The sequence below is a fragment of the Gossypium arboreum genome, chromosome 10 (genome assembly GCF_025698485.1).
Source record: "Gossypium arboreum isolate Shixiya-1 chromosome 10, ASM2569848v2, whole genome shotgun sequence".
NCBI classification, from domain to species: Eukaryota; Viridiplantae; Streptophyta; class Magnoliopsida; order Malvales; family Malvaceae; genus Gossypium; species Gossypium arboreum.
In genome coordinates, this window is record NC_069079.1 from 22,757,107 (window position 1) to 22,769,930 (window position 12,824).

A 12,824-nucleotide genomic window follows, 5' to 3' on the forward strand; every position below is an offset into this window, starting at 1 on the left:
ACCAAGTATCTTCTTTGCTGGTCCTAAATCTTTCATCTCAAATTCTTCACTTAGTTGGGCTTTAACCTTTCTTATCTCTCTTTTATCTTTTCTTGCTATCAACATGTCATCAACATAAAGAAGTAGATACACAAAAGAACCATCACCGTTTTTCTTAAAGTAGACACAACTGTCAAAACTACTTCTTTTGAAATCATGAGAAGTCATAAAGGAATCAAACCTCTTGTACCATTGTCTTGGTGATCTGTTTCAAACCGTAAAGGGACTTTTTCAAGCAAACATAGTCCTCTTTTTACGAGACTATAAAACCCTCGTTGTTGCATGTAAATATCTTCCTCAAGTTCTCCATGCAAAAATGCGTTTTACATCTAACGCTCAAGCTCCAAATCATGCATGGCAACAATACCAAGCAAAGCTCGAATCGAACTATGCTTAACAACCGGAGAGAACACATCTGTGAAGTCCACTCGGAATTTGATCAGTAACCCTTTGCAACAAGCCTTGCTTTATATCCGGTTCTTCAACTCCAGAGTCCCTTCTTTCTTTTTAAACACCCATTTACAACGAATGACCTTTTTACCTTTAGGAAGTTTTACAAGATCCCATGTTCTGTTTTGTGTGAGTGATTCCATCTCTTCTTGCATAGCAAACATCCACTTTTCGAGTCTTCACAGACTAATCGCCTCGGAATAATTAAATGGCTCTTGATTCGCATCTATATCTTCACCACATTTAAAGCATAAGCAACTAGATCAACCTCGGCATACTTCTTTGGAGGTTTAATTTCTCTTCTTGTCCTGTTTTTGGCGATAGAGTATTGCGGTGAAGAAGCAACTCTATTCTCAATTTTGTCTTGGCTTGAGGAGTTGATTACAGATTAATCGATGCTCCACCGCTTTTGGTTTTCTTTATTGGAAGAGTCTTTAAGAGATAAGTTAGGTAGCATAGCGGTTTCATCAAAAACAACATCTCTGCTAATCACAACTTTTCTATTTTCGGGACACCATAACTTATAGCCTTTTACACCACTTTATAACCAAGAAAACGCATTTAATGGATCTCGGTTCCAATTTTCCATTATCAACATGAGCATACGCAGGACACCCAAAAATCTTTAAATCGAATAATTAGCGGGATTACGGACCATACCTCTTGTGGAGTCTTTTTCTCAATGGCAGCGGATGGAGATCGGTTGATCAAAAACATGCGATGAGAGGTCGTACGCCCAAAATGACTTGGTAAGTTGGCATTTGACAACATACATCGAACCTTCTCCATGATCGTTCTGTTCATTCGTTCGCAACGCCGCTTTTGTTTGTGGAGTATGACGAATCGTCAAGTGTCTCATGATCCTTCGACTTGCACAATCTATTAAACTCATCGAGCGAACTCTAAGCCATTATGCATGCGGAGGTATTTTATCTGTTTTCCGTCTGTTTTCAATCATAATTTTCCAAGACTTAAATGTGGAAAACACATCGCTTTTACGCTTGGAAGAACGCCCAAACTTTTCGGAAAAATCATCAATAAAGGTTAGCATATAATTAGCTCCACCTCTCGAAGGCACTCTGGGCGGCCCCCACGATCGAATGGATATACTCCAACGTTTCCTTCGTGTTATGGATTCCTCTAGTGAATCGAACTCTCTTTGCTTCCCAAAACACAAGTGCTCACGAAATTCGGTTTGCAAATTCCTTGCCCATTAAGAAGTCCTCTTTGCTTAATTCGCCATGCCATTCTCACTCATATGCCCTAGGCGCATATGCCAAAGTTTAGTAATATCATCATCGACAAGGAAGAGGAAGCGGCAATTGCATCACCAATAATGATAGAACCACAGAAAACATATAACTTGGCAATCTTTCTTTGCCCTTTCATCACAACAAGGGACCCTTTGAAATCTTTAAAACCCCACTTTCATTGTGTATCATGCCCTTTTGAATCAAGAGTACTCAACGAAATTAAATTTCTTTTCAATTCGGAACATGCCGCACGTCACTAAGTGTTCGACAACTCCATCAAACATCTTAACTTTAATTGTTCCAACACTGCGATTTTACATGAAGCATTATTTCCCATCAAAACAACACCTTGAATCTTGTTTCATAAGTTGTAAACCAATCCCGATTGGGACTCATGTGGAAGGTGCGACTGAATCAAGTATCCACTCCTCGCCACTTTAGAATCATTGATGAAGCAACTAGAAGTTCACCATCGTTGTAGTCTTCTACAACATCACTTCACCGAATTTTTCATTGTTTTCCCTTTTGATTCGCACCTCCTTTTAATCTTATTTTGTAGCTTATAGCACTTCAGATTTAATGTGCCCTTTCTTCTTGCGAAGTTGCAAGTTTTACCTCTGTTTGAAGATTTCGATCTACCCTTAGATTTACCACGAGGATTCCGTTCTGTGTTCTACCACGATCATCATCAACATTCCGGTCTTGTCTCCCACGAACAATGAGACCCTCTCCACGAGAGTTGGGTTTAACCACAAGATACTTCATCTTATCATACGAGGTTAAAGAATCATAAACCTCATCAACTGTGAGAGACTCGCGGCTATATAAAATCGTGTCTCTAAAGGTTGAATAAGACGGGCAACGAACAAAGTAGAATCAACCCTAGATCTTCCTTATCATCTTGAACCTCCATGGCCTCCAAGTTTGAGAGAATTTCTTTAAACACCATTAAGTGTTCGTGTCTGACGCACCTTCCTCCAAACGATGAGCATAAAGACGCTGCTTCATATGCAACTTGCTTGTTAGAGTTTTCGACATACATATTTGTTCTAGCCTCTTCCATAATGCAATGGCGGTTTTCTCTTTCATCACATCCTGCAAAATTTCGTTGGACAAATGCGATGTAATTGTGTTAATGCCTTTCGATCCTTACGCTTCTTCTCTTCATCTGTTAATGTCGAAGGCATCTTATCTATCCTAGCGAGGCATCCTCTAGATCCATCTGCAAGAAGCGCTTGCATCTTAATTTGCCACAACGCAAATCGGTGTTGCGATCCAACAATGAATTTCATACTTCAAAGACGCCATTACCGTGATCGAGATGAATAACCCTAAGCTCGATACCAATTTGTGAAAAATAAAATAGAATAAAATAAATAAAAATAAAGAACAGATAAATTTTACGTGGAAACCCTTTCGGAAAAAAACCACAGGCGAGAGAGAAGAAAATTCACTATGTCGAAAAATTTTTTTCAAATACAAGAGGAATAGACTATGTCTATTTATAGGCTTGCAAAGCCATATTCTAGTAGGATTGAAACACCTTATCCTAATCAATATAAAATAGATGGAGTTTAATAAGGTTTAAAACCTTATTCTAAAATAAAATAAAAGAAGTCTAGTTCTATATGGATTTTACTTTTATTTTATTTTCCATCGTATTTTATTTAAATAAGAATTTGGGTCACTTAATTCTAACATTTACTCGTAGAATTTGAGTAATTAACTAATAAATAATAATAAGGGTCAGTTATTGTCACTGTTGTTTACCTCAGGTTACATTTTGGTCACTTATGTTTGAAATGTTACGTTTTAGTCACTTACGTTATCGTGATGTAACATTTTAATAATTGAGTCGTTAATTGTCATTAGCAGTGTTATGGTAAGTTAACGTGGCACGTTAAATCATCATTTCAAACAAAAATTTTAGGTTAAATTATACAATTAGTCTCTATAATTTTTCGTTTTGAGCAATTTAATTTATTCTTTTATTATCTTTAAAATTTTCTTTTTTATTTCATTCTCTTCTACTTCTCCCTCTATTTTCCTACCTTTTCTATTTTTTTAACATATCAGAAAGTCGAAATGACAATAAAAAAAGAAACAGAAAGTCGAAAGCCATCATTACTTATAACCAAACCCATGAACCCAATCACCAAGCAACATATGGTAAAAATGCCACATAAGCAATACCACATCGTTATTTATGTCAAATAATTCAAAAAAATAAAAAAAATAGAAAACCTAAATTAAGAATTAGAAATATATATATTTTAAATAAATAATCAATATATAACTAAAAAATATTTTCCTTCCACCCATCACCGCTCTTCGGAGGGGAGAGGGACTCGGGTGGAAGGAAGGAAAATATATATTTTTCTAATTTTTATTTCAGGTTTTTTTATTTTATTTTAATTTTTGAAATTATTTGACATAAATAATGATATGGTATTGCTTATGTGGCATTTTTGCCAAGTGCTGCATTATTGACTGTAGTTGACTAACAGAGATACTAACGTTGGAAAAAAGAAACTTAGCTTAGGTACCAGTTTTGACTCAAAAAATGTTTAAGTACCACTATGGAAAAAGGGATATAGTTTAGGGGGCAATTTTTATATTAATCCTTTTTTAAATAATAAAACGTGTTACGGGCTAATCACGCCCAACATTTCAACGGTCCGTTATTGTCTTGGACTATAGGTCCATGAAAACTGGGCTATCGTCATATTAAACGTCAGCCGAAACAAGCCCAAAGTAGTACTCTGGTCCGGTCAAAAGAAACTCCTTTTCTTCGTCTTTCCACTGGAATCTCCCTCAGCTCCTTTTGTCTCATAAACCCTAAATCCCTAAATCTGAATCCGGAAAGGGAGGCGCAAGAATTGAAATTTTTAGGAGCTTTTTAAAAAAAGGTAACTTCTTTTAACTTAATTTTCTGTAATATTGCACCGTTTGGTTACTTATAAACAGCTGAAACACAATTAAGAACTGAATTTTCCTTTACCATTTTCTTCCATTGATTAAAAAAAAGAAGCTTTTTTTTTTTTTAAATGCTAACCGATTGTTTGGATATTCTGTGGAATGAATTCTTGTTTGAGTTATTTTTTGTAAACTTCGTATAATTTAGTTTAGATGTTCAACTGCATATTTTTAATTTGAAGCTTGCAAACTGCTTTATCTATGTGTCAAAAAATTTGCATTATTTGATGCCAGTAGAATCAACTTGCTTGATTGAACTTTGTTCTTGCCAATAGAAGCAACTTTGCTTGACTGAACTTGTATCATAGATGTAATATCTATGTTACTCGAACTTAGGTGTTAGTTTAGGATACAGATGTATGCTCAATATGGGTATGTTCAACTTTTTTCTAGTTTGTCTTGTATGTACAGTGTCCTAGGAAGGTTATATTACCGTATTCATGTCTTAACATACGTGGGGTAGTTCAAGAAAATGAAGAGACGGAATAACATAGGACGCTATAGTGTTATCTTGGGCATTTTCATACCATGAATGAGCTACGATAGGATAGGATGGAGTATAGATGCGTGGAAGATTTTCATGTTTATTGAATATTTTGACTATGATGAAGTAGAAATTTCATGGTTATCATTTCTGCATATCGTTTTTATCTTCTTCAGCATGTGTGATAGGAAAACAATATTCAGGTACTCTTAGTCTTTATCTACTGAGGAAAACTCAAGCCAAAGGACTTCCCTCGCTTTTTTTTTCTTTTCAATTCCGTCATCTTGTGTCTTTTTTATTTCATTAGTGAGCGTTGGCCCTCAGATTTTAGGATGGAAAATTTTTTGAGAAACTTCTTTGCTTGAAAATCAATATGTTGAACAGCTGCAATGTATCTACCATGGATTCTATTATTTTTTCAAAGCAGGTACATGCATTAAACACATTTCTATTTATATGGCCTTTACAAGCGTTTTCCATATCTTTAGGGGGTCTTGGAGTTGTACGAATGTCTGTCTAAAGTGACTGCTATGTTTTTAACTTGGGTATGGGAAAATGAAGAATTCAGTGCAAAAATTGGATCCTTTTTAACATCACGGTTGTCTCTGTTACTAGGATCATGTGTGAACGTTGTATATGAGTATCAGAGTAACATAGTTAATTGAACATATTCTAGTAACTGTTTAGAGGTTTCAAATTTTCTTTTTACCATAATCATTACCTGATTAAAAAAAAAAAAAAAGAAAGAAAGAAAGAGAGGAAACAAATACTTGGGATCCTCATGGATAGAAAAAAGATTAGATTATAGTTGGTTTGATAATTATCGAGTGTCATTACTTCTTACTTCTGAAATCCCTTATATATGATGCAAAATGGATCATATCTGTGGTTTCTGTATAATAATTATGATCAAGTGATTTCTCTATTGATTTTTGGCGTTTTGGGGAGGGAAAGGAATAGGTTTGCAACTCTTAATTTTGGTTTCCAAGGTAGCATCTTATAGACTCCCGATGCTATAGATCTCTAGTTTTGTGCAATGTTTATCCGACTCTTCATTTTTCCTAAAGCACCCATGTACGACATCTTTATTTGACACACATAAAGATATGAGTATGAGGATATGATCTTCTAAAAACCCTCTAAATACATAAGAGAAAAAACTTGCAAAAAATAAAATAAAATTTCCCATGTTTGATGATCACATTCTAATGAGTAACATAGATTCTGTGAATATTAGTCTTGGTGCCTATAAATATTATTGCTTTCTTCAATAAATAAATAACTAAATACAAAAATAAATGTTTCTTCATATTTCTTTAGACGTTTCTACAATTAGTGAGGATTGACCTAAAATTTTACAGGGACATAGCCATGGCATTAACTCGAAGTGGATCATGGAGAAGTGTCATTGTTGCCAAGGAGGCAATTGCTTTTGGACAACGAACATTTGCTGCTGCGGCTGGCAAATCCAAGAAGGGCTCTAAAGGGGCAACCAGCGATGCGCCAAAAGCATCAGTACTCAGCAAAGAAGTCAAGTCCACAACAGTGGTTGGTGCAAATATACTCAAGGATGGAACTGATCCGAAGATCATGCCTGATTCTGAGTACCCTGATTGGCTATGGCATCTGCTCGACAAACGTCCGGCATTGAGCGAGCTAAGGAGGAAAAACATTGAAACACTGCCATATGAAGATCTTAAACGGTTTGTCAAGTTGGACAATCGAGCTCGGATAAAAGAAAACAATTCAATCAAAGCCAAAAACTAATAGTAGTAAAAAGTAATAATGATGAGGCATGATTTTTGTTGGTCAAGGACAATGCATCTTTTCTTATAGGTTCTCTTTGTTGATTGAGTTGCATGATGGAATGACAGAAATATATGGTGTGATGTTCTCAAACCCAGGTTGCTGCTTATGGCGGACTTGGACTTTGTAAGAATTTTTACAGTACTTGTCAATAATGCTCCTTACCAAGTCATGCAAAACATAAAGCTGTCATTTATCCTTCCCATTTCTTTAACTTATACAAAGGCCATTTTCATTGACAAGGAGAGCATTTGATCGAGTTGAGTTGAATCGAGTTAAAAAAATTTCTAATTAAGTTGACGAATTTTATTTTAGTAACTGAACTTAATTTGAATTTTTTTTTAATCAAATCGAATCGAGTTAATGAATCCTATTATTTATACTTAATGTTACATTTATATAGACCGATTATTTAACTAGTAGGTGAAATATTAGATTATTTAACTACATAAACAATATAATGATTTTGTATTTTAATTTAATGAGTAAATATTTATTAAAACGATGTAGACTTCTTAAAAAAGTAAACATTTATCAAAGCAACTTAGTTTTATTTTTTCTTATTAGGATTTTCGGATAACTCGAATTGTGTAATTCATATTCGAGTTAAACCGAAAAACTAATTTTTTTATTTGAGTTGATTTGAATATCTTGATTAACTCAAATAACTCGAACTATTTAATTCAAAATTTGAATTTTTTAGCGAATTTTTCGAATTAAATCAGATTTTGACTAACCGTAAATTTTCTGGTTTGTTTTATGATTTGAGCTTAGTCTTATTTGAATCAAAGGTAATATTTAGGTAAAATCTTTTCAACAATGTTATTCTAAAACTCAAATTTATTTCAAATATTTGAAAAAGTTCACTTTTACTTCTTCCAATCACTTGTTAGTATAATCAATACACGAGTTTAATATCTCTTTAGTCAATCAATTATTGAAGGCAATAGCTTCCAAGATGCTATGAAGAAAACTTTACTTGTCATAGGCTTCATTTATATCCAGCTTTAATCACGTAAAATATCAGCTCATTTCTTCTTTCTATGAATCTGGTTTAAGATTTCAGTTCCAACTAATACGTAGTTTTAAAATACAATAATATCAATAGATTCAAACCAGTTTAAGTCTATTGATATTATTTTTATTAAAAGTTGAAGTAGGAATAATATGATTTTAATATTTATATTATTATACTATATATTTAATTTGTGTTATATAAAAATAATAATTTATATTATTACTTAAATAAATTTGGTTGGAAAATTTATTAAATTATCCTTACTTTACTGAGATAATTAATATTATTATAAGAGTATTTTCATCTTTTATATTTTTATATAATCTTTAAATAAAATAATTAAAAATTATTTGGGAATCAAATACAAGACCAACAAATTTATATAGAAATCTTTTACCAGTCCACCATCAATCATTTGTTGAAAAAATTTATAATTTTTTAATATAATTTTTTTAAATCAACATCAATGTTTTTAAATTAAAAATAGGTAGAGTTGAAATTGTGTTTAAGCTTAACACACCTTTTCAACAATTTAATTATGTCATTCACGTTTGTTTTATGACTTAACATTTTGTTGAGATCCAAAATTATTGAAGAATGAATGTTCTAGCTTGATTGTTGGATAACCTTATACTTTGTATAATTTCATATATAAAAATTTGATTTTTTAGTGTTTATAAACTATTAACTCAATTATTTATATAAAATTATTTTAATTTTATATATTACATAAATAAATAATTATATTTATCAAATATAAAAATAAATTGATATAATTTATTTATTTAAATATGTTACAATTGAATTAAATTTAAAATTTTACGAATAAATTTAAACCTTAATTAAATTTCGTTTATATAGTTACACTAAGTTAATATTAAATTGTATATTTAATCAAAATTGATGATGTAAATCTCTTTATTAATTACTCCAATTCAACTTATTTACATTTTGTAGCCAAGCCAAATAAATATTAATTTACATAAAGTAAGATTAGATTTAAACAATCAAAGCTGAGCAAACCTCGATCTCACTAACGCAACGGACGCCCAAATGCGGATTTTATTTTTCCATTCATATTGGGAGCCACTCTCATTGCACGCACGCGGCTAAATTAGGGGACACCTGGACCCATCAAACTCCTTATTTTCCATCCAATGGATTTTTTCCACGTCACATCATAAATCTATGCCCAAAGATTCATCCTCCTCCCACACCATTCACGCGTCATTCCCGTACTTCAACAATGTTCTCCTCTACCCACATTCTCCCACTCCGCGCGTGCTTACACCATCTTGCTTACTTAACTCACTGCATCCTTAATTAGTTGCCATCAACACTAATTAATTTGCCAATAAAAATTAACTTATTAACAAGGTTTAAATCAGGTTGGTTTATCAATTTAAAATTTAGTCATGTATTTTTATTTTGAAGATGTCCTTTTCTTTTTATATTTTAAAATTCAGGTTCTACTAAAATTATTTTGTTAAAGTCAAATTTATTACAATGTCATTATTTTACTTATATTATTATCAAGTGAAAAAAATTTTATTTCAAAATGTTATATCAACAAATTTAACAAAAATTAACAGTATTAATAATTGAACATAAATTTTAAAATTTGAAAAGTAAAAGAATTAAATTACTAAAATAAATTCTAAATTTATAAAGAATATAAGAATTTATGACATATTTTAACCAATTAAAACTTTCCAAACACCACCATATCGATTGATTTTTCAAATTTTTATTTTCTAACCTTTATGCATTATTTTTATAACCGAACTCGACTGGGTGATCGAATTGAAAATCGATATTAATTTGATGAGAGGATTGAATTGATTAACTTGTAAATGATCGATGAAATTGAATTGAAAAATTGATTAAATCAACTACTAAATTGAATGATCATGTTTTATATTAAATTTATAATTTTTTGATATTTAAATAAAAAATCAGTAATATAATAGTGTTTGGTTTCGAAAACCTTAGCCTTGAATTTGCAATTTGTTTGAGAAAAAAAAAAAAAAAACCTACATTTGGATTCAGGCGCTTCATTGCAAGACAACTGGATGTGACGGTAAAACAAAACTTACTCTTCCGTGACAAATAAAAAAATACCACGTGTTTACTTAATCCGGCATAAGATTTCCAAATAACTCGAGAAGTTAACAATAGGCGAAAACCATAAAGCTATCTCACTTGAAAGGGTACATTTCCTTTCTTTCTCTCTCTCTTTTTTTTTTTTTTTGGAATTTAGGGAACATTTATTTCTATAAAAAAAATTGGGAACATATATGCGATCTCTTGGTATAGCGACGCGTGTTATCCAGCTTTACGGTTTTTAAGACACGTAGTCATAGAAACTTTTATTCAGCCAACCAGAAGCAGTTCTACTGGGACCCACTTAGCCAATCAACCCTCGTCATTGTTTCAGGTGTAGAGCTATGAGATCTTGACACGTGTATCCCCGGATCTTGGCCACGATTGCTGCCGCTATGATTTTCGCTTCATTATTCTCCGGTAAACCCTCCTTAGGAGAACAAAATAACAGAAACAGAAAAAAAAAATCTGAACGATAAAATAAAAAAAAAAAACCCAAAGGAAATTTCAAGATAAAACAGGGAGAGAGGAATTGTTGTGTTTATTTTTTCTTGGAAAAAGGAGAAATGGAGGATGGGAATCATTGGAGCATGGTAAAATGCTCCGGGGGTGTATACGATAAGACGATAATCAATCGGATAATGCTCAAATTCAGGCCGATTGCTCCAAAACCGGTGAACGGAGATTCGGATTCCAGTGAGTCTATCCTTAATAGCAAGAACTTGGATGTTACTAGCAAGAGAAAGAAGAGAAAGTACGTTAGGGTTTGCGAGAAAAATAATACTAGGAAGAAACGAATCTTGGATAGAGCTAGAGAAGATAACGATGGAAACAAGGGTTTCGTTACTCTACAGTTGATGCCGGAGAAAGCTGATCTAAATAAATCAATCGTTGTTGAAAGATCATGGGATGTTGTTGATGATGATGATCTGGATCGAGCTTTAGGTCGTGACAATTATCGTTTTCAAGATCCACCATCGCTGTGCTTGAAGTTGAAAACAATGGTCGCGTCAGATCACGTGGCGGTGATGGGGTTACCCAACCCGGGGAGTATGACGGTGGTGGAGTCGTGGGTGATGGTGGAGAGCGTGACGGAAACTTGCATTGAAGATGGGGAGATGGAGAAGTGTACGGACGTGGAGAAAATGAAGAATCTCGAGAAGGACACGTGTCCCGGGTTTGTATCAGATGGGCTGAACCGGGTTTTCTGGGTGAACCAAGCGTATAGAAATATGGTAGGCTTGGACCAGGATGGGGAGCAAGAACGGGCCGCAACCGCCGTGGGGTTGGTGTTGAAAGACGGGCTCACCTTTCCCTGCGGTGCATTTTCGTGCCGCGTACGGTTGCGTTACGTGGATGGGAAGGGTAAGAATTACTCGAAAACGGTTCCCTGCGACATTTGGAAGCTGAGCTCCGGCGGATTTGCATGGCGGCTGGACGTCAACGCTGCTCTCAGCTTGGGACTCTAGAAATAATGAAGATATCTTTGTATTCTGAAGGTAAATTTAAGTTTCTTTGTTTTCCCCATAACCAGTGGAAGAAAGTGTAGAACAATGGTTACATATTTGCAATAGGGGTTAATATGTTGATACATATATGTATATATATATATATAGTTTTGATTTGATCTTAGATTTCTAATTTTTAATAATGAGTAATATTTGTAGGGGGTGATTAAATACTTAATCAACACGCAAATGCTAACGGAAAAAAGGGTTATGTGTCACGTTTATGGATAAAAATGAAGCTTATAAAACCATTAGACTACAACATTTCAAGGATGAAAAAGAGCCTGTTAGAATTATACTGTTGCTGTCCTTGTGATAAGGAGAATGATAGGTTTATAAATTTGTTGGCAAAAAGTACTGAATTTCTTTTTATCGTTGGAATTTTAAAACAGAAAGTACTTAAATTTATATCTACTTATATTAATAATAATATCTATGTCAATCGAATAATTAAGCGAAACTTCACAATGTACTATCTTCATAAAATAGCTTTAATGAGTTTACCTACTTACCTTTTTATATTTTCCTATTCCGGAAATCATATTGGTGAAATAGATGGAAGATAAAAGAGAATTGTTCTTTACCTAAATTTATCATGGGTTAGTAAGAGTGGGTAAAATAGAAGATTAGTAGACAAATCAAACTTACAAGCTGCCAATTTATTGGTTATCTATATTTATATTATATCCTTCTAAGTGTGGGATTGAACTGATATTATGAGTTGAGGAAATCATTTACAATTCAAGATAAAATGAAATATTTTTGTCCTTTAATGTATTTTTGGGCACAAATAATTCGTTTTTTTAATTGAAAACGTGGCCAGTGTCGTAGAAGATATCTGTGTCTTGTGATTTTGTATTATGTTTAAATATATAATATTGTACTGTTACATTATTATTTTTATAATTTTGGTAGGATATTCAATATAATCAGATCTAGAATGGAGTAAAATATAATTGTGTATGTAATTGAAGACATATCAATTATTTATAATTTTATCTACAAAAGAATCACTATTTAAAAAATAGTAAAGTTAAATTTAAGTTAGAAATGATTGTCATAAAAAAATATCAATTATCTATAATTAAAAAAATAAGAAAAATCGAATTAGGAAAACTTTGAGCCTACAAATGTATCTACTTAAATTGAATTTAATTATTTTTTAGTGTTGATAATAATTAATTTTG

At 32.7% G+C, this 12,824-nt stretch overlaps 2 protein-coding genes across 2 annotated transcripts; both read left to right on the forward strand.

Moving 5' to 3' along the window:
• Positions 1–4,481: 4,481 nt before the first annotated feature.
• LOC108487478 (54S ribosomal protein L37, mitochondrial-like) lies at positions 4,482–7,193 on the forward strand. Its single transcript, XM_017791831.2, has 2 exons — positions 4,482–4,651; positions 6,564–7,193. Exon 2 carries the CDS (start codon positions 6,574–6,576, stop codon positions 6,967–6,969), a length of 396 nt encoding a protein of 131 aa, XP_017647320.1. The 5' UTR covers positions 4,482–4,651; positions 6,564–6,573; the 3' UTR covers positions 6,970–7,193.
• Positions 7,194–10,139: 2,946 nt separating this feature from the next.
• Positions 10,140–11,780, forward strand: LOC108488594 (uncharacterized). Its single transcript, XM_017792880.2, has one exon. The coding sequence runs from the start codon at positions 10,696–10,698 to the stop codon at positions 11,596–11,598; it is 903 nt and encodes a 300-aa protein (XP_017648369.1). The 5' UTR covers positions 10,140–10,695; the 3' UTR covers positions 11,599–11,780.
• The last annotated feature ends 1,044 nt before the right edge of the window (positions 11,781–12,824 follow it).

Excerpts from the sequence above, each read along its gene's own strand:
- LOC108487478 (XM_017791831.2), top strand. The coding sequence starts at position 6,574 with ATGGCATTAACTCGAAGTGGATCATGGAGAAGTGTCATTGTTGCCAAG.
- LOC108488594 (XM_017792880.2), top strand. The coding sequence starts at position 10,696 with ATGGAGGATGGGAATCATTGGAGCATGGTAAAATGCTCCGGGGGTGTA.